Genomic DNA, 22241 nt, shown 5'->3' with positions numbered 1-22241 from the left:
TTTTTTTATTGTTGTTCTTATTTAACCTTGTAAAATATCTATAAATACAAACCAGTTTCATTGTATTCTCACTTTTCAGGAGATCCAAGAGGTGGGGCGGGTTGGGTGGGGAGCAGAGCACTAAACACAATCTCTCCCACGACAATCTCTTCTTTTTCTTTTCTCTTCTTTTTAAAATCAGAAGTCCACTATTGTATACCTTAAAAACCAGACTCCTGCCTCATGCCCCACTGCAACAGAAGAAGAAAACCTGTTCTGTGCTGGTTTATTTTCTGGATTTTTTTTTTTTTAAAGTCTGGTGTAAGACTGATACAGTGCACAGCTTGAAATTGGTTGGGAGCTTAGCAGGTATAACTCAACAGGGACTTACTGTCACTTGTAAAACGTACACTCATCCTTGGGTATTTAAAGACTTGCCTTTGGCATGTTGATGTCAGGTGGGACAGACATTAAAGAAAAAAAAAACCCAAGGTGTATTGTTGGTAGCCCAGGGAGGTCACTAAAGTCTGAAGCTCTAAGGGAAGATCCGAGATCAGTTACTTAAGGTTTGTTTTGCTCTTGACCAGCGCAAGTGTTGCAGATGCTGGCTTAGGGAGGCTGCCAAAGGAGAGTGCTGCAGAGTCTGCTGCCCCTGAGGGGTGGCTCGTGGTTCACCTGACCAAAGGCATCTGTGTCTGCGTATCTTGGTATTGTTTGGAGCTGGCGCCCTAGAGTGAGACTGGAGTCGGTGTTGAGGGAGCAGCTCTGGGTGCATCAGAAGGCAGATGACAGGAAGGTGGCAGGCCAGGGGCAGATCTCACCACTGTGAATGAATTTGTCCAAATTTTTCTAAAGTTGTTCCCCTTAGAAAAACACACTTGAAAGAAGACATCATAGCTAAGTAATGTGAACTGTCAGCCAGCCTACTGCTTTATTTTTTCTTACTTTAATTGAAAACCAAGCTTGCAAGAATTGCCACACTCTTATGCAGAGCTCTAATTTTAAATCCAAATCTAGACTCTGTGTTTAATTTCTGCTTTTTTTAACATCATGCTTTTTAAATTTATTTATTGATGCATGTCAGATAGGCTATTATGATTTTAAATGATAGGAATATTAAAAACCACACATCAAAACAATAAAGTCACTTGTATCTGCTGACTTTATAGGAAAACTGATTATATCAATGTGTATATATGTGTTATATATACATATATTCAATACTGCCTTTTCTTTTTGTCTACAGTATCAAAATTGACTGACTGAATCATGAAAAGAATGTTCCCCCACCATCACCATTAAGAGTTTTATTTTTGTCTTCTTTGTTTATCAATGAATGGTGTAAGAATCAGTCTCTTGTTTTTTGAAGAAAAAGCAATATTCCTTGGAAAGCAAGGAGGAATGAAGGATTACGTTTGAGTGAGGAACAGAATTCATACCTAGTTTGTTGATACTTTTAAGGTTGGTATCTTTGTGGGCCTTATATACTCTAAAATGAATCTTGGTGCTTATGGGCCATTACTTGACCTATGAATCTTTAAGGCACAATCAGTTCTCTTTTACATTTAAAGATCACTTGAGTGATGGCCACCACTCCTTTCTTCCTTCCACTCCCTCCCCACCCATCTGCTAAGGTTAGCTGATGACTAGGGCTGTAGAGCCCTTCGTTATGTGTGAGACACAGACTCCTTGGCCCTCATTACCTAACCTTAAGTCATGTTGAGGTCTTGCCCTCCAGGTGGTTAGGAAAAGGAGTCTCATGACAGCCCTTACACAGGCCCTAGCACCCTGCCATGCCTCTTCGACCATATGTGTAACTCTCCAAGAGAGTTGTATTGCCTCCCAAAATGAGTTGATACTAGAAAGACATCCGGCAGTCACTTGACTGTGCGGCTGGCTAATAATCTCTTCGGGCCACCAAAGGGGTTTCTCATACCTCCAGTTAGATGGGACTTGACAAGAAAAGCAGCATACCCAAATCAAACAAATAGGCGCTTTTTGTAAAGTGCTTCTTAGATAATTACAGTTTGAAAGACTTCCGAAATTACAATATTTGACAGCATAGTTCCTTGAAGGGGGTGACTTGGAAGACTATTTTCAGAAAGAATTTGTAAAAGAATCTGAGCAAGCAGGTCTGTGGCCTGAGAAGGGAACCTGCTTTCAGATGAAACTGCCCAGACAGACAGACAGTACTCCATATTTGGTGTACTTGCTAGAGTCCATAAAAATCAGTGCTTATTTTAGCAAATACTCCCCACCCCTAGATATGGGGTAAGAGAAGAGTAGAGGAAAGTCAGGTGCTTTTCTCTGTATGTGTGCATGCATGCGTGCGTGCGTGCGTGCGTGTATGTGTGTATGAGTGTTTGCTTGTGTGTTGGCGTGCATGTGTATATGAGGGCTAAGGTGCACGATTTTTCTTTCTCAAGGATCATGGCAGGATCACAGAACTCTTATCCAAGTGAGATCCGGGTCTCTGAATATCTTTTTGTAAATAATAATTAAAAGCTCCTCACCAAATTCAAGCTTGTATATTATATTTTCTTTCAATGTTTTTAAATTTAAGTTTTATTGTTTTGTATGTAAATATGTGGACCCAGGAACTGTTATTAATGAGCAAAAAGTTATTGTTCAGGGCAGTGATTCTGTTTAATAACCAGACAAAACATAGACGAGCTTCTTAAAGCCATATAGTTTTAACTCTGTACAGTAGGTACCGGCCTGTATTATTGTAACAATAACTCTAGCAATGTATAGTGTATCTATATAGTTTGGAGTGCCTTCGCTTCCATGTTTTTGGGTTTTTTGTTTTGTTTTTGTCTTTTTATTTCCTTTATCCACGTGTCCCTGTGGCCCCCTTTCCCTCTGAAATAACAACAAAACAGCACCTTTGCTCACTCCACAGTTTGAATGGGGAGAGGAGACCATGTTGGAAATGCCACTTCATTCCAGCCTTGCCTTTGTTTTGGGCCTGGGTGTGTCTTGTCTCCTCGGTAACAGTGACAGGTTTCATTTCACACTTGGTCTGTCCCAGGACTTGGTGGAGTGCTGGGGCCCCAGAGCTGGAGAGTCAGGTAGATTGGATTTTGTCTTTTCTCTAAGTCCTAAAGTGGTTCTTAAGCAGATTCTGGGAGCCTCCCACGCTCACTCTCTCCTTACCTACTTCCCTCCCAAAGAGAGAAAGAGAGATTGGTTTTGTTTTATTTTTTAAAGAATAAATCACTGTCTTGGTGGCATTTGGGTGCCCTGGTGACATTGTTAGTTACTGCAGGGGTGCTGTGCAGACGAGGCTGCGAGTGGACTCTGAGCCCGTTCCTCCCTCCTACCATCTTGCTGGATGAAATATCATATTAATTTCTTTTTTAAAAATCAGTTTCTTGACTGTGCCTAATATGGCCTTTTTGAAAGAAAAAAAAGTATTTGTTTTGCCACCAACTACTTCATGTGTCTTGAATAGAAGAAGAAAAACAAAACAAAAAAATCACTACCAAACCAAAGGTTGCTATTTTTGAGACATCACGAGTTCATTGTGCACAGCAGAAGAGTGCACCTTCTCCCATGACATACTGTTGATTTTTTTAAGTCCTTAATTTTTTTTTTAGACCCATTTCTTAGGTTTGTGTTTTAGCAAAGAATAGCTGCGCAGCCATCTTGTCCACACCAATGCAGAGGTCCTAAGAGGACCCCTATGCTCTCTATCCCTGTGGACGTAAAGACACTGGCATTTCCGTTTCCTTCTCTTCCCTTTGCAAGGGTTTACACTTTGGAATCTTCCAAAGAAAGTTTGGCCAATGCCAGATCTCCCAGAGTTGGGGTTTTATTATTTTTTCTTTGTTTTAAATCAAAATTGTATCTGGTTCCTATTTACACTACTGATTGTTCTAATCCCAGAGATGAACATGTTTCTCCCCTGTATGAAAAGTAAGCACCCTTTATGGTGAAACCTGCCTCTTCTGTTAGAAACTGAAGCCACTGAAAACATGAAACAGCTAGTAGCACAGAGGAGAGCCAGGCGAAGGTCTCCCCTGAGCGTCTTCGGAAGCGGTCCTTGGGGTCTGGACCCTTTTCACAGGGTTATGCCATGTTATTCAAGTCCATTGCCCCGTTGTGCATTCTCCACAATACAAGCAAAGTGGCGGCCAGTACATAAGGGGTTAGCTTGACAAAGTAGACTTCCTTGTGTTAATTTTTAAGTTTTTTTTTCTTAACTATATCTGTCTACAGGCAGATACAGCTAGGTATATGGAAATGTGCTTGCCTGTAAAATTTGCATTTATAAATGTGTTGCGATGGATCACTTGGGCCTGTACACATCCAATTAGCGTGACCACTTCCATCTTAAAAACAAATCTAAACAAAATCTATTATTATTATAATATATATATATATATAGAGGACTGTGGGTTGTATACAAACTATTGCAAACACTTGTGCAGCTGTCTTGATATAAGGAAAGCATCGCCGTCTAACATTCTACTTGAATGCCTCTGTGACTGAATTTTTTTTTCATTTTAAATATAAACTTTTTTGTGGAAAGTATGCTCAATGGTTTTTTCCCCCTTTTCCCCATTCCCTTGTAAATACATTTTGTTCTATGTGACTTGGTTTGGAAATAGTTAACTGGTACTGTAATTTGCATTCAATAAAAAGTAGGTTAGCCTGGAAATGAAATTAAACTTCACAAGTGTGTGGTCTTTATTTCAGAGCCCACCCCTCTCTCTTCACCCTACTGACTTTGCCATTGCCACATGCAGTCACACTGCCGTTTCCTCTGACTGGGGAGACACAAATCCTCGTTATGAAAAGTCAGGACTCTGATTCTTTGAAATGACCTTGCTCTGATGTGTAGACAGGAGGTACGGCTTTTGGCTTGGAAACCCCTGGACTTAATGTAGAGGGAGCTTTGCAGACACTTCTTTGGGGAAAAGAAAAAAAAGAAAAAAAAAAGAAAATCCCTGAAAGGGACAGTTGTAAGAACATGTATAAGCTGCTGTCTTTGGTTATGGTTACTATGTCCATGGTTTGGTGTGGCTGTATTTATTTTAACTTCCATCTTATTAGTAATGGTTGTTGGGAGTCTCTGTAAACCATAAATACCATGGACATTGGGTCTGTACCACCCATGTAACCAACACGTGTTTGAGTCTGCCCATTTCCAATACTGGATAATGTATGTTAACATGTTAATGTCTCTTAGTGCAAACAGAAACACCATTTTTTAGGGCTGGCTCATTGTCAGGCCTAAAGGTTAGGTATAAGGTCATGTGACTGCTGCTTCAATAAAGACAAATTTATATTCGACTAAGTGTGGGTCTTTTATTTAGTGAGCTAATTGCATTAACATTTTGGGGAGAAGCTGGGTGTGGTGCCACATGCCTGTAATTCCAGGGGGCTGGTTTGTGGTTCACTGCCAGTCTGGATAGGTCTTCTGATGGCCATTTGAATTGGGACTAAAAAGCTTGCCAGCTCCCTCTCACAACCCTGAAAGGTTCCTTATGTCTGAGTCCTTCCAAAGGGTAGTGCTGCATTGTGGGACAGCAGGAATGGGTGCAGTTTGTGAAGGCTGCTGGGCAGGTTGATGAATGGAATGATCTTTCTGAGCACCTTCAGGTGTTAAGAGCTGTTGCTATGGAAAGAAAGGCAACCTGGGAAAAAAAAACAACTGCTTTGGAAGCCCGCAAGTTGTCTGGAGCTGGGAAGAGCTGGTTAATGGTGGGGTTAGGGGTGGGTTTCTTTTGTTTATGTGTCTTTTCTTATTTCCAGAAATGGAAGGGCCACTCCCGGGGCCTCTCACATGAAGGCCATGTCAAGACTTTAGACACATGGACAATGGCTGCTGAGTGGCTATTGACTGATGGGAGAGCCAGATGAATATGGTGGCTCACACAGTTCTTTTCTCCAGCACTTTGGAACATTAACCATCCCTTCTTGAGCAGGAAATCAGAAAAAGGGTCGCCACCACCAAGATGCCTAGAAACCAATGCTTCTACTTGATCAGAAGCTTGGGGCGGGAAGTGAAGAGGCAAACAGTTGTTGGAGACCAGTTAAGTTGGATCTCTGGGTCTTAAAACTTAGCCTTGGTTGCTGAGAGAATGGAAATTCTGGGTGTGCTCTTTTGTGGAACCTGGAATCTTATCTAGTTTTGGAATAAGTGCTTACTGTCTAATTCCCATGCCCTTGCCGGTTTAATGTTTGGAGCACTCCCTGGTGTGTTTAAAAAGTCAGCTGGGATGGAGGGTATAATCTGTATTACATCTTAATCTTACCCTTACGTACCCGAACCCACAGTGAGCCACACTCGGGCTTCTGAGAGTAGACAGGTAACTTCCCAGAGGAGAAGAGATGAGAGTACTGTTGAGGGAGGGAGTTGAGTGGAGTTTAGACTTCCAAATCAGAAATACATTTCTATTTATAACCAAGTCTTTAATTGTTCCAAATATTATGGAGTGAAAGCTATATTCATGAATTTCCAGGGATGGGCTCAATTTTCTCTCCCAAACATGAATGACTTCATTACCTCCTCAGGTAGAGGTTGGAGTTGGAATATGTTTACTTCTTTGGCTTGTGTTGATCTGATGCTATTCCAGTTTGGCCTGCTTGTAAGATGGGTAGAGCTAAGTAATTACCTGTTTGTTAAAATTCAGTTACTTCCAGCTTTTTTTGCAACCGAATATTATTACATATTTAAATTTCAGTTACTGCACTTTACATTGTGATGTATACATGTCTGTGTGTGTTTTTATATGTAATAAGCACAAAAGCAAGTGATTAAATAATTCATTTTTATGTTCTACCAGCTGTCGGCTTTGTAAAAGGTGGCACTGAAGTAATTAATAAATGACTCTGTGTGTGTGTGTGTGTGTGTGTGTGTGTGAGAGAGAGAGAGAGGGGTTGGGGGAGGGTTTGGTTTGGGGAATGGAGGAGCTCTGTTCAGTTTTGTTTTTGAGACAGGATCTCACTGTTTGGACTATTATGAACGCTGTGTTCTTACCTCAGCCTCACCTGGCCCTCTTTATTTCTATTTTCTTATTCTCACATATTTTTCTTCCCCAGGGGGGGAAAAAAATAGGGTTAGAGAGATGACTAGGCTATTGCTGCTTTTCCAGAGGACCAGAGTTCAGTTCTGAGCACCCACGTTGGTTGGTTCACAACCACCTGTAACTACTACAACTCTGGGGGATGCAGTGCCCTCTTCTGACTTCAGTCACCCACACATGTGCACACACACACATGCAAACAAAAATTTTTTTAAATGTTTTCTATCTCTACCCAAAATTTCCTTATTGAAGTCCTCCTGTCTTGATCTGACATTAAACCTAAGGACATCCTTGCTAAGTTCTTAAGTGTGAAACATTCATGTGAAATTAAGATGTAACTTGTGAAAAGGCACAAACAATCCTACAAAGTATTAGAAGAAGCAGATACTGCCACGCATGTGCACTCTAAGGATCAGGTGTACTCAGGAGTTTGATGTATATAAGTAATTGTGCTGTTATACATTTATTGTCTGTCACTGTAGCTTTGTCTTAAGTCACAGCCTTGGGAGCAAGCCAGACCCTAGTCAGATAGGGTGCAGACCTACCCCCACCAAGTCACAAACAGGTCCTGTCCCCGCACCATAGTTCTTGCCCATTCCTCTACACATGACTGGCATTTGGGACCCTTTCCTTGGCTTCCAGTGACCTGTAGAACCCCAGTGCAGCTCAGACCCCACACAAAGTTCCTTGGCTGTATGTCACACACCCTTTCTTTGACTCCACATGAGTTGTTCCAAGAAGGTTTTACAAACTCTGAACAGCCATTTCAGCTTTGTCTTCTTAAAGTCTGAGGTCGGGATCCACATCTGAATCCGTGCTGTATAACCCCCCCCAACACACACACAGCTGGTCACATTGTTAGTGATTAACAATCTGTTTGGCCGGATACAGGAACTTGACTGATATGTCCAGAACAAGGTCATGACAAGCTGCTGGCATTCAGCAGTGACACTTGTGAACCTGAGTGTCAGCTCAAGTCTGGAACACACAAGCAGCTCCAGAAGGAGCTTGGGGCTGGGGATGGGTGGGGAGTGGGTGTACACTGTTATGTAGCTTGGCCTGGTCCCTCCCTTCTCACCTAACACCTGAGAATTTAGTGGGATTTGGAGGTTTATTCCCAACCACAAAGATTGTCTAACGTAGAGGCCAGCACTTTCCACAGGCTGAACTTGGGGGCTCCCAGGTCCTTTTCCTGAGAAATGCTAGCCAGCTGCAGTCAGAGGGCGTTGTTGGCTATCAGTGTGTCCATCTGTCTAGCCCTACAAGTGCCAAGTCAGAATGTCTAGGTCAGGCTGCCCCATGTGACCTCCACGCAGGGGCAGCCACTCAGCCATCTGTGCTGCTAATTAACTCCTGCATGAGAGGGGTGACAAAGGGGTGTGAGTCCTGGATGCGCAAAAGCTGCTGGGTTTGCTGGGCGTTGATGCTACGCAGCTCAGTGAGAACGGCCATGATCTTCAGGAATAGGAACCTAGAGGCAGCCAGAGAAGAAGTTGCAGTGTCAGGCCACCCCTCCTCGTCCCACCAGACTGACCCTGCTCGGAACAGCCCAGTGAGGATGTTTGGAATTCCTTTATCCTGTACATGAGAGGGCAGAACAGCCCGCTGCTGTTTAAAGTCAAAGCCGTTATCTGTCTCCTCCTTCCCCACCCACTGACTTGAGTCCCTGGACACAGAGGTCCCCGGAGAAACTTCAGACCTTGCAGGTTAACTTAGAGGTGAGGGGGGTCGTTATCTTGGACAGCTAGGACCTCCAAGTTAGCTCTCTCTCTCTCTCTCTCTCTCTCTCTCTCTCTCTCTCTCTCTTCCCTCCCCCCTCCTCTCTCTCTCCAACATCTGAACACACAGTTACTTTAGTCTCCCCATGATTAGGTAAGGAAGCTAGCACTCCAAGCCTCCTTGCAGGAAGTAATTGAATGAATGAAAGTGAGGACAGGCCACGTGAAGATCGGGGTGTCAAGTCCCATACTATATAATACACCCAAATAAATGGCCTTGATCTTCAAAGCCATGGGCTTGTTGTAGTCAAATATACTGTCTTTGAGTCTGTGGGCATGAGGCTGGGCACACTAGGATACAGGACTCTAAGGACTGGTGGCAGCCTGGGAGCTCTTATCTGTGCCAAGCTCCAAGCAGGTTGTTTTGAGTGACAAGCTCTGACAATCTTCTAGCTGCCAAGCTCCACAGGTCCACCCTGTGGAATCCTGGGTGTTGCAATGGTGTTGGTACCTACCGCAGGAGAGTGTTTTGAAGGTTATAGGTTATAATATACATAAACTTCTTGGCCTGAGAGCTAACACTTGCCAATCAATAGTAGCTGTTAATAGATACACCGCCATTATGAATGGTATCACTATTTTTACCCTCATTGTGATTGCTGCTGGCCTTTGCTAGAAGACCCTAAAGAAAAGACAGTAGAATCAGGCTCTTCCCAAATCTTGATGTCAGAAATGTAGAAGCCTTGGGTGTATCCCTCAGCTAGACTCAGGCTTGAAGTCTTAGTAGAGGTCACAAAATAATCCCAGAACCTTGGTCATCAGAAGCTGCCTTGGACATGGCAGGCCCTTGGAGATCAAGTCAAAAGTGAAGGGACAGGGAAGGATCACTTCATATCTGCCTCTCCCAGCTCCTCCTCACCTGTGAGCAGGATATGGCCGACTGCACTCAATGTAGGCCTTCAGGGTGAGGGCAAATCGCTCCTGCAGCTGGTCTACCACGCTGCGCTGTACCACGCCAGGGCGATCTGAGGGGGGAGAAAAGGCATTGTGGTCCCGGCAGGTCGGAATGGAACAAAGGAAAATTCAGTCCAGTCCCGGAGAAAAGAATTTCTGGCCAACCACCTCACCAAAGGAAAACGACAGACTGTGCAGTCTGCCGGTGTAATGGAAAGCAAGGTTAATGACTGAGACCTTCCCTGGGGCAGACAGAAAAGGGGGCTGCTGCGACCTGCGGGTCACTGGAGGCATCCAGCAGCCGGGGGAAAGCCTTCACCTGGGGAGAAGAGGGAGATGGCCTGCATCAGCACGTACTCCTCCTTACGCAGTTGTAGCTTCTTCAGCATGCAGTGGAATTTCATCAGTGGATCCAACAGAAGTTTCTGGAAGCCACCTGTGGGTGAGTATAGGGTAGACAGCCAGCACCTCAGGAACCTGACCCAAGAACCCAGGCGTCCCTCTCGGAGCTCTTTCCCTCCATCCCCCAATCTCTCTTGGCTATTGTCTCCCTCCCTCTGCCAGGCATCTCTTGGGCACCATTAGGGTCTTCGAAGTAGTAAGCCAGCCGACCGCACTCCCAGGTCCCCGTTTCCGTGTCGAACATCGTGTTGAACCTCAGGATGCACATCTCAAAAGTGGCCCCCTTCAGCAGGGAAATCTGGTCCTCAATAGGCAGGTCCCTGGCAGCAAGGACAGGAGGGGTTGACAACCCCTAGGTAGGCTGTCCAGAGGCTGGCACCAGTCCCTAGCTCATAAGTCAAAAGTTGGAGGAAAGGAAAGAGATGGAGCAGCCTTCTTCTGAGGATGCAGTTCCTTCCAGGTCTTCCCCAATCTCTCTCCCTCATAATCCAGGCCATCAGGTTATTTCGCCCCCCAAGGTCTTCTCTCCTACTCCCCCGGGAGCTCCATGCTGCCTGAGCCTTGTGTCCAGCCCCCTTACAGCCTGTTTCATCTCTTCCGAACCCCTGCACAGCCTCTAACCAACACTCACTGTCTTCCTTCTTCCTTGTTAGCCTCGTAAGTTTTTGCCTGTTTGCCTTCTCTGGAATGATTGCCCTTTTAAGTAAATCCTGATGAGTTTTCAGGTCAAGTAGTGTCTTCCCTTCCCGGAAGTGTTTCTACTGAGCAGAATCCTTCTACGCACGTCATGCTTTGCACTGAAAGTAGCTGCTACCTGATGTTAAATTTAATGCATACATGTCCCCTACTGTTTCTCTCCAGTAATGACAGCCGCGTGTTCCACTCCTATTATCTGATCTCTCCCTGGCAGTGTGCTCCTTGCATGTGTGAGTCAGCCCCATTTGACCAGGCTAGGCAGGCAAGGTGGAAGGCTCGGGTACAAATACTCCTAGCCTCACTCCTAGCACTGCAGACTACGTCTTATGGAGGAGTGAGTTGTTCTCACTACTCCAGCGGGTTCCTGTTTCTCTTGCTGACACCATTTGTCATGGGTGTTGACTCTGTGCCCAGCTCTGGGGAGATGTGGCCTGTTAGATTACAGGACCCTCCATCTTCCCCTGCCACCTTCTTGATGGCAGACCCTACTTGATGGCAGACAACTAGAAATCTGTCCCTTCTTCTTCTCTCTATGGACCTCTTTATTTTCCTGCAAACTTAACTTTTAATTTTCCAGTCACGGTTTCCATCCGTATGGGGGTTAGGAAGGTCTGATGACCAGCATGTACCAATCTTCAGATGTTTTATTATTTCACACATCAGCTCTACAAGGTTGGCATGATCCGTTCCCATTCCAAAATGGGAAGTCTGTCAAGACCACAGCAACAAAACCACTGAACCATATAGGGAGGGGCCCTTATTCTCCAGTAGCAATGGTCCCCCAGGGGCAGAGATAATAGAGGATCTTTTGGCACCAGTTTCTCCCAAGTTCATGGGGACTCATTGCAGATTCTTTGCAAACTTTGACCATTTCCTCTTCCTTTCTACATCTGTCCGCTCAGCCCTCAAGACCTACCTGAAGTAGGATATGACTTTGGCGAAGTTGATGACGCCCTTGAACATGTAGGTTGACACATCGGCCAGGTGTGGCAGAAGAGGGATGATCTCTTTCCCATCGCTCTTGGAAGGGGGTTGGTAGTTCCAGATGCTGCCGTCCTCTCCGCGCAGCTGCAGAGAGATCTTCATTGGAACCCTGTCTTTCATGATTTGACTCCATGTGGCAGAGTCTTCCAACATTGAAGCCTGCAGAAACTCTGGAAGCTCACAGTCACTGCGAAACACCGCAGGCAGCTGGGATGAAGGGCAGGAGGCAAAGAGAGGAGGGGCAGCATGTTGTCAAAGGCAAGTCCCCACATTGGCTCCAGGTGACCAGCTGCAGTCACAATCACAGGTATGCACACACATCCGTGTGCATCCATGTATACATATAACCTGTGTTTCTTCTCTCAGATTGTCTCCTGACACGTGATGTTCTATGAATTAATATAGTCATATCCCTGCCTGGTCAGTGTGAAGGGTAAGGACGGCCTTTTTGCATAGTGTACCCTTAGCATCCCTTTGTTTGGCAGCTATAGATAGAGGCTAGACCATTCTTCCTTGCTAGTCCAGTCACCTGAGCTACTTGTCACCATTCTGGGAGAGTGGAGGGGGGGTGGCACTGGGAATAAAGACAGAGCTAGCCTACAGGAAGTCCGTACCCCTTCTCCTCCTGGCTGTCCTCACATCTCAGTGGGGGCAACATGTCTGCCTCTGCTTAATCTTAACCCAGTCCCTACCCGCTGAGGACAGTCGGCTGGGGAATCACCAAAAGATTTCCCATCCCAGAGTTTGAGGTTGAGAGCAGGATACATATCTAGCAAGTTCTCAGAGGTATCCTGGTGTTTCTGACCACAAGAAACCCTGGGAAAATGACTTTGAGGAGCCGGCATAGCCATGGATGTGGTCATAGCCCTAAGCCCCCTACCCGGAAATCCTTGAAGTGGGAGAAAGTCGTGTCAAAGGTTTGCATCTGAGCGTCCATCAGCTCCTGGATCAGTGCCTGCTGTTCTTCAGTCAGCCCCTGCCCTCCAGGCGGTGGAGCCTCAGTCTTTTCCCTCTTCTTCCTCTTGATCAAGGCCCGCCTCTGCTCCACAGCAGCATCGGACATGATCACTGTGTGTTAACAAAGAGGACTCGGCATATGTGCCCCGGCAGGGTCATCCCCTCCCCCAACCTCCATACACCTCCAAGACTACAGTTATGACTGGGAACAAAAGGAGTCCTGCAGGGACAGCTGAGAGGAAAGAGAGGACACAGCCCTGACCTGCATCTCCCTCTACGTTTCCTGTAAGCTGAGAACTGGTGCCCTGTATTGCCCAAGTCCCGCAGGCTCACAAATGCGCGTGCGCTTAGGCGCTGTGGCTCCTCTGCTCTCTGGCAACTGCCCCCATCCACCAAGCCTGAGCCACCTGTCCCGCCACCACTCACTCTCTTTCTTCATGCCACTCTCCAGGCACTTGCGCAAACGGCAGGCCTGGCACTGCCGACGTGTCTTCCGGGTGATCTCGCAGGTCCCTTTGCGGAAGGGGCACCTCAGCCGGACGTTGCGTTTCATGGCCCTTCTGTGGGATGAGAAAGAGCATCAGTTAGTCAACGAGGGGCGCTCAGCTCCTGGGCCAGGCACGACAGGCCACAGGACATGTCTCTTCAGCCCCTGCCAGCAGCAGGTAGTGCACACCAGGGATTTTACGGAGCAGGTGTAGATTTGGCGTTCTACCCCAAGGACTCAAAAGACGAGGAGACTTTCTGAGATGTTTCTGCAGAAAATGAGACTTGTGCTTTTCATGGGCACCTGTAGTCCCAGAGTCTCTTCCTAGAACACGTCAAAAGCAGGCTCCAGGCCTTTTTCTTAAATACCTCATAAATTTTCTTAAATTTCCTCATAGCCTTGTTACTCATGATATCCACGGAGATGGGTTTCTAACTGGGTTTCTCCTTGGAAAAGAAAGCCAGAGAAAATCTCCCACCACCCCCGCCCCCAACCCCAGCAGCTTCTTAACATATAAAGTCCTTGCTCTTCTCCAGCTCCGATTGGCCTGCGAAGGGGAGGTTGAGAGATCTGTAGAATAGAGTGTATGTATGGGGGTTGGGGATGGGGCTTCTTTGTCACCAGCCTGAAGGGTGCTGAAGGGCCACTGGCCTTTGTAGAGAGGACCTGTGGGCAGACTGTACGTGATGCCGGAAATCTCAGTCAGACCACTCTATAGCTCAGCCATCCTGAGTTTCCCACCAGACTGCCATAACTGCCTGCCATTCCTGCCCTAACTTGGTTATCCTTCATCTCCACATCTGGATGTCCCAACTGATGCCTTGGCTCTGGCCTCTGCTCTGTCCAACAGTGTGGGAAATAAGAGAAGCCGAATTGGAAGGATGGAAACAGAACAGAGGGATGCTGGGAGCTCCGGACCTGAGACTGAGCTAGCTCACTGTGCCTGGCAGGCCTGAGCTCTGGAGCTTGCTGGGCTCAAACCATCAGCCTGGGAGTATTCCTGTGGGTGTCACACTCTCATCTTTACAGACCTAGAGAAGAAGCCCCTGATGCTGACCCCCAAGTGGCCCCCAAATGCCAAAAGGGGACTGGCGTCCATCAAAAGCATGCCATGTATCAGATGCTGGCCTATATGTTTTATATAGCTTTAAAGACTCGGTTTTCAAAACCCCCTGCCACAGTGAAGGAGACTGATCATCACCTGTCCTCCAGGTAAGTGACAAACTTTGCTTGATAAGTGACAAGTTTGCTTACTAAGAAGCCAAGTTCCCAAGCACAGATGCCTCACCTCCCTCTAGGTATGCCAGGGTGACACCCAAACGAGGTTTCTCACACCCCTGGGGGAGGTTCATACAGAAGCCAGGTTTTCTGGCTTGAAGAACCAGAACCTGCCTTCATGGGAGGGTTTGTGGTGCATGCTCAGCTCAGCAATTTAGCTGGTGTTCTTTGCTACTGATTCAGGAGTAGGCTGAAGCCAGCTAACGTACATGATAGGGTGACGACTTCTGGGCCGGATTGTCTCGCCCTTTGGATAAGCATCCTTTTTTACTGTCTGGGTTTCCTGGAACTACGCTTTTCCAAGAGGAGCCAGACTACAGCCAGATCTCTTGGGTTGGCAGAAAAGAAAAATGCAGGCTCATCAACTCAGGAGACCTCAGATTCCTCATTTCAATTGGTCCCACCTTTCCTTTATTGTCCCATGAGTTGATCCAAGTATTCTGTGACTTGTGACTGGACATGGCCTGGCACTGCTGATGTGTACCCCACTGTAGCCCACACAGTCAATGATCATGTCTCCCTGGATCGATGTCCCTTTGGGCCTATCCTGGTAGAGTTATTCCCAAGTGACGTGAGGTCAGCTCCTCATGACCACATTGTCCCCAAAGTCAGGGACCTGGGGACACGGACCTGGTCATAGCCCCGAGCTTGCTGCACTGCCCCTTTGGAGTCATCAAGGATCGTAAGTTCTCCCATGAGAGACAATGAGCACCTACCTCTCCTTAGGATGACCAGCACCACATCTTTGGCATTGCAGGGTGGGGCCTTGGCTTGAACATTCATTTCCATTCGAAAGACTAATCCAACAAAAACTAAGGGGAGAGCCTGACAAGTTTGGCTGGAACCTTCCACCCTAAGGGGAAAAAGGGGGCTCAAAAGACTCAGTAAGCTCACAAAACTAAAGACTCCAGTGATCCCCCTCCCGGAAGTTACATAAGCAATAAGCAATTTCTTGGGGAGTGGGGACTCTGGTGGGGGCTAACTGTAAATTATGCAGAGAAACCTAATTGGTGCTGCCCTCGTAAGCCATCCACCAAGCTGCGGGAGGACCTTTCAGTGCTACGCCTGCCCAAGTCATCCACACTCCCGTAATTAACTCCTTAGCCAAGTGTCTCCAAGAAACTCATTCGCCAAGCTCTGAGGAATCATTTCTTTGAACTATCACCAACTGCCCTACCTGAGGTACATAGTTGTTCAGGTCTCCCCTGGAAACATAGCATGACACATGGGTACTTGAGCAAGGACCAACAGAACCAAGGTGTGTGTGGGAGGAGCAATTGCGTGGCCCCTGAAGAGAGTGATAAGAGAAGCAGCTCAGGCTGAGCCATCTGAGAGAAGAGCATCCTTGAGGGAGGACCCTAGGGTAGCCGTTTTCCTTTACATGGCATAGAGTGACAAATCCTCTTGGTAAATGGGGTCTGACACTCAAGTATGGGGACACTCTACAATCCAATAATGTACCAGTGAACCCTACTGAAAAGGGAGGAAGTATATCGGAAAGACACACAGTGCACCTTAACACTGCTCACCCCAATGGGTGGGAAACGTGGGCAAAGTGAGGAAGGGATGGACGTTTGGCTTGTCATCTCTCACACCTGGGAAGACATGAGAAAGAAAAGAGATCTTCCTAGGATCCCAAACTGAGAAGCCATGGAGAGAACCAAATTATAAGGGTGGGGGGAGAGGCAAGGTAGGAATAATAGAAGGCTTTCTTCAGTTCAACCTTTAATACAGGGGAAGAGAGAAACCTCATGATTCAGTGCTAAGAGTCCTTGACAATGGCCCACCACAGGAAATCATGATAATCAGGAAACACCATGTCTTGGATCTGAGTGAACTGAGAAAGACTTAAACAAGGAATCAAAGAGCCTCTGGAACTTTGGCTTTTGAGGCTGTGGGATGTGTGAGTAGCTGGGATCAATCTGCATGAGCTAGAAGTGGAGAGATTGAGCCTCATTTCTCTGAGGCAAAAGCTGGGTAACCCGAAGCTATATGAGGAAGGTTCCTGAGGGAGTAGTTCATGTGTCCATCAGACACTTTGCTGAAGTCCCCGAGGATATGCAGACTAGAAGGCAATGGAGCAATGGGAGTGATTACTGAGAGAATTAAGCAAGAGACAAGCAGTGGTTTTAGTTTCTTTTTGTAGGGCCAGATAGGAGTGTATTGACGTTAGAGCTAGGAAGCTAAAAGGTTACTTAACAAGGACCTCAAGCTTGAGCTTTGCTGTGCCCCCTGTGGCTAGGAAAATATCTTTATGGGGTAGAAGAGGCTTTAGTGAATCTGAACAATTTAGACTGTTATGTAAATTAGGTTCTTAAGATGCTAAAGCATTAAAGGAGAGATGACATAAAGGGAAAGTGAGTGAGGGAACCGTCCTAGTCACTTGAAAGCATTGTCTCTGGAAGGTTTTCAAGCAGGAATGGTAGTTAAGCAGGGAGGATGGGGGAGGGGAATGGGGCAAATGGATAAAGCAATACAGGTGGCCCCACACTCTAGCACCTGGTATGAATGAAGGAGATATGGAGCTGGAGCTTTGCCAGATGCTCCTGATAGAGTGGCAAATGCTGCCCACGATGAGGGTTACGCTTGGAAATCCCAAGCACCAGGCTGAATTGTGGATTTCTTGATCTCCTACTCCCCTGTAAAGCACCTGGGTTTTATTGGACTTCTCAAGCGAGTGGATCTTATTTCATGACATGTCCCAAAGGACTGGGACAGTTGTACAGCAGTAGATGGAGACAGGGATGGGTGGTACAGGTGAAAAGGACTAAGCTCATACTAGGGCTGGCTCACTGTCCCCTCTCCACCCTGTAGAGCTTACTGTATGCGTTTCTCCCCTGGTTGGGCAGGAAGGGAGCTTGGGAAGCTGCCTACCCGAGGGCTGTGGCTATGTAACAGTACTGATTCCATTAAGGAATCGGAAAACGTGGATATTATTCCTGACGGACACCTTTTCAGCAGTCCAGGGTGGACTGTGAGGAAGTCAGATGATTGGAGGGGAATGGGCCATGCTCTTCCCCTAGTCTCCACTGCACCCAACGTTGCTCTTCCTGACAGAACAGCTAACACAGTGGTAGAGTCCACTCATGCTGTCCTGGACCGTGCTAACACTTTTCACCTATCCAGTTAGCTGCTGAATCCCAAGAGCCATTTGCATTCCACAGGACCATCAGAGAGGACCTTTCCATTATCTCCGAGATCACCTCCGTACTCTTGCTGTTTGTGGTGGAATGGCGGCCCTTGCTTTGTTGCCCTGTCTACCCTCTGTAACAAAAGGTTTCATTACACAGGTGATATAATGCTGGCCTCTGAGTGGTTTAGAGTAGTTAAAGAGTTGGAGAAGAATCTGAAACACATACAAGAACGTTTAAAGAAATGCAGATGGGAAATCCACTAGTAGTAGGCACAAAACTCTTAGGGACATATAGCCAGGTAAGATGCCGATGGTAGGTGATGGGCCATGCTCTTCCCCTAGACTCCGCTGCACCCAACATTGCTCTTCCTGACAGAACAGCTAACACAGTGGTACAGTATTATTGAGAAAACTCTACAACACGCATGCCTGTAAATGTACAATGGCTGCAGGTGTTCTTTCAGTTCTTGGGGTCTTGGTGAATGTTTGTCCTCCATGTTGTCCAAGTTGCCTATCCTTCATAGAACTTGATAAGAGAACTTGATAAGAACTCGATTGGTTCAGAAAGCAGCTTTTGAGCTGGGTAAGAAAGATCCTCGTAGGACAGTTGTGGCTCACGATGCCTCCGGATCCTTTTGTGTTAGAAGTCACCAGCAACTTAGAGGGCTGGAGGGAGGACAAAAACCACCTGAACAAGCCGTTCCAATGGTGTTAATTCCATAGCAGAGAGGGAGGTTAGAATCTCATCAAGCCGCTCTAGAACAGCAATTACTGTTCTATGAGACAGCATGTATACGAGACGTAAGAGTGGGATCCATTACCAGCTCTGCTGCAGCAACAGTGAAAGCATCTCATGTGATGACGTTTTGGACTGAAGGCCGTTTAGATGGCACAGAATCAAACGCTGCACAGGTGGCATGCCTGTTTACAGCCGTGTGATGTGCCACAAAGTCTGCACTGGGGCCAGTGTTTTTCTGAGCCTCTGGGACTCCCCTCAACAGACTAAACCAACATCCAAGCCAAATAAAGTGCTGGAAAGGTCAACACCTACTCATGTAGATGGCTGGTACCCAGGCGGCCACACAAATAGAGACAACAAACAAGAATGGGTGGCTGCTGCCATACAAATAAATACTGATACCAAGTGGCTGATGGGAGAAGAAGGGAAGAGTAGCCGATGAGCTAAGAGCAACATGGATAATAGTAACTCAAGAGACAAGGCTGTGAGAATCGGTGCTGTACGCGGAGGCCTGACTTTATGGATGATGCGCTGGGAAACAGAAAACTCGAGTTGTTGGTTTGACTACAATGAGGACAAACGGATGTGGAAGGAACTATGTAAGAACATTCAACAAGAGTCAGAGCCCCTCATCGTTTTCCAGGAGCACCCACACCTCATTGAGTCTCCTCAGAAAGCAGATGACCTTACTCAAATACAGGCCATCTGTCCCCAGGTCCCAGTAGAGGTTGCTCATTTGATTCATACACAATCTGGCCAGAGGGCAGCTAGCAAAGGTTAAGAAATAGATAAAAGTCACTGTATTCTCCTGAGGCATTCTGACATTCGGCATGGTGCTCAAACATGTAAGGCTTGTTCCCAATTGTGTCCCCAGCAGGTGGATGCTATTGATGGTGCAGGTATGTAGTTCAACCTATTCGACCTATCTCATACAGGATTGGCAGATAGACTACAGGGCCTATGCTTATGAAATATGCTCTCCCCTGTGTGGTCATAGCCATAGGCCTTTCCAAGCATTTTCATGCACATAAACAATGGGTGAAGCTACTCTCCGCGGTCTCTTGGTGTTATGTGTTGGCGTCTATGGATTGACAAGAATATTTAGTTCATAAGTAATGATGTAAAGAACTGGGTTGACGGCAACCAGATTCAATGGAGCTTCCACCTGCCTTATAACCCTATAGGAGCTGAGTTGGTTTAAAGAATGAGTTATTAAAACAGCAGTTAAAGAGTATAAACAAAAGGCTCTGTGTGTGTGTGTGTGTGTGTGTGTGTGTGTGTGTGTGTGTGTGTAAAAAGGTACTCCCAGGGGTCGTACATACCATAGATTATTGCAGTCTTGCATGGTAGAATTAGATGGTCAATTTCTACTGGAATACACTTCATGCTTTAATTGTAAATGTGGAGTAATCAAGCTGGTACTGAGCTGACAGCTTGTTCTTGACGACTGGCTTGCGTGGTATTGGAAAGTGATGTGCAAGCTACTGGGAGAGAATTGTTGTTGATAGTCCTACTCACTTAAGTAGGACTAGAGACTGTCTACACAACAAGCATGGCAGGCAAGATAGGCCTGCCAGGGCGGTAGTGGCGCAACTGTTATGGATGCAACCAGTATCTTCTCTATTGGATTTATGGCCAGCTCCACAGGAGGGAATACGTGTTGGTACTATAATCCAGGGCAGAATCTTATAGTTAGAGAGAGTCTAGGTCTCACTTGAAGGTGACTGCTATTGTCTTATTAAACAATTATGATATGCCTGCCAGTTTTATTTGGGTACTGGCTAGTTCTATTTGTTTTTGTTTTGTGTTGTTTGATTCTTCGATTTAAGACAAACGAGGGGCTGGTTAAGAGCACTGTCTGCTCTTCCAGATGTCCTGAGTTCAATTCCCAGCAAGCACATGGTAGCTCACAGCCATCTGTAATGGGATCTGATGCCCTCTTCTGGTGTGTCTGAAGAGAGTAATGGTGTACTCACATACATTAAATAAATAATTAAAAAAAAAAAAAAAGACAAACGAGAATTATCTGGGAAGAGACACCTGGAATGAAAAAACTGAAATTGGCTCGTAGGCAGGTCTGTGGAGCATTTTCTACATTAATGACTAATACGGAAGGGCCCAGCCTGTGGTGGGTAGTGCTACCCCCTGGGGAAGTGGTTCTAGGTTGTATAAGAAAGACAGGCTAGGAGGAACAAGCCAGAATGCAGTATTCCTCCAGTGACGCCACTTCAGTTCTTACTTTATACCTTTCTATCTCTGCCTGACTTCTCTTCTAATGAACTGACTTGGACATGTGAGCCAAACAAAGCGTCCCCTCCTCAAGTTGCTTTTGGTTATGTGTTCTATCACAGCAATAGAAAGCTTCTACTTCTAAATTTCCTAAACACGTTCGTGCCTACAGATCATTGCTTACTGTCAACCTCAGTTATTGAAACTTTGTGCAGTGAGTGGCAGTTACTTTCGAGATTCATAAACAGTCAAATTACTGATAGCTGTTGCTACTGCTTGGTGGCCCAATGCTTCTCTGTCTATGAAAGAAAATAATCAGGCACACGTATTATCCATTCCATGATCCAGGGAACTTTTCAGAGTGGGAAAGAATGTAAGAGCTGAAGGAAGGGAGTCCTCTGGATTGAAACAGTCCCCTGCCTGGAAGTAGGAGGCAGATTCACAACACTTGGGAAGTTTACAAAGTTAGAAGTTTCAAGGCTCAAACAGTGCTTTCAAAGGTAATATAAATTGTGAGCAGAGAAGACACTGTTGTGGAGTTGCCTGCAAGTCATGCAGAGAAATATCAATAATGCAGCTTATATGTATCTTCGATGGGGCCTGAGTGGTGCCTCTCAGGGATGCATCTGCCTGAGTCACCCAAGGACTTAAGAATAATAGAAATCCATTGGTTCACCAAGCTAGAATTGGGTAGAATAATTTCTTGGTGTATTGCTGATAGCCTATCCATAGTGTGCAGATGTTTGTTGATGTCTCCTCAGGAAAAGTTACACAACATCTACTGTCTTAGAAATATATGAATGTCCTAAGTGTGGCTTTGAGGTGAGAACTGTAGACCTTCTGTTCCTGAAGGTGAACTGGAGCTCTTTCTCATATATTGTCTCCTGCCTTCCCTCCCACCTTGGATCTGAGTCCTAATGCTGAAGATGGTTTTGTTGAATTGCCACTGGTCTTTCTAGTCTTCATCTGGATGATGGTGAACCTTTTGTTCAGACCTACTATAAGAGTGATTTGAATACTTCCTTTCACATTTTTTTTTATTTTACTTATTTATTTTTACTTTTAACTGACCTTCCATTTTACTCAAGAACACACAGAGGAACTAAGTGTTAATTTAAGCGAAATGATCCTTTCCTGGGTAGTAGATGAAGGAATCCTTGAAGATGAAGATTCTTCTGAAGTATTCATGGCTCTCTTGGAATAACTAGGAGGGTAGGCTTTGGGAGCACCAAATGACCCCAGATATCAGATCAAGCTGAGGCCTACAGATATTGTCCAGAAAGTTAGTTAATGTGACCTAGTGTGTCAATACCAGCAAGTGCATGAAGGTTGGTGGGTGATCATACCTGAAAAATCCCTTGCATCCTTCACATGTCATGACATTGAAGTGATAGCCATTAGCCTTGTCCCCACATACACGGCAGATTTGAAGACCTCCATCTTCCTCATCTACGTTGATGGGCTCTTCCAAGGCAGAATCTGCTTCCTCAGTTTGTACAAGGCCAACACCGCCCCAGCTCTCCTCAGGTCTCATCTCCAGGTTTACATCTGTGTGTCCTGGACTAGAACGGAAAAAACACAGAATGAAAGATTTGTTCGGGGAGATGTTGGGAACACTCTTCCTTCTGAGCAAGACTCACATTTGGGATTG

General features: G+C 46.0%; 1 protein-coding gene across 3 annotated transcripts in view; it reads right to left on the bottom strand.

Moving 5' to 3' along the window:
* Positions 1-7442: 7442 nt before the first annotated feature.
* The window catches only part of Nr1i2 (nuclear receptor subfamily 1 group I member 2), a 51308-nt gene continuing 36509 nt past the window's right edge, over positions 7443-22241 (bottom strand). The window contains exons 2-9 of one of the 3 annotated variants that reach the window (XM_028788191.1): positions 21937-22152; positions 13151-13284; positions 12648-12835; positions 11700-11974; positions 10265-10407; positions 10005-10121; positions 9651-9756; positions 7443-8484 (exon numbers count right to left, since the gene is read on the bottom strand). In XM_028788191.1, the coding sequence (XP_028644024.1) occupies positions 8340-8484; positions 9651-9756; positions 10005-10121; positions 10265-10407; positions 11700-11974; positions 12648-12835; positions 13151-13284; positions 21937-22124 (1296 nt within the window). In that variant the 5' untranslated portion in view covers positions 22125-22152 and the 3' untranslated portion in view covers positions 7443-8339. The remainder of the gene's footprint in view (positions 8485-9650; positions 9757-10004; positions 10122-10264; positions 10408-11699; positions 11975-12647; positions 12836-13150; positions 13285-21936; positions 22153-22241) is intronic. The other 2 variants (XM_028788192.1, XM_028788193.1) reach the window with 2 other exon arrangements.

Source organism: Grammomys surdaster, unplaced genomic scaffold (assembly GCF_004785775.1).
Source record: "Grammomys surdaster isolate TR1022 unplaced genomic scaffold, NIH_TR_1.0 125704, whole genome shotgun sequence".
NCBI lineage: Eukaryota > Metazoa > Chordata > Mammalia > Rodentia > Muridae > Grammomys > Grammomys surdaster.
This window is presented reverse-complemented; position numbering and strand designations above follow the sequence as displayed.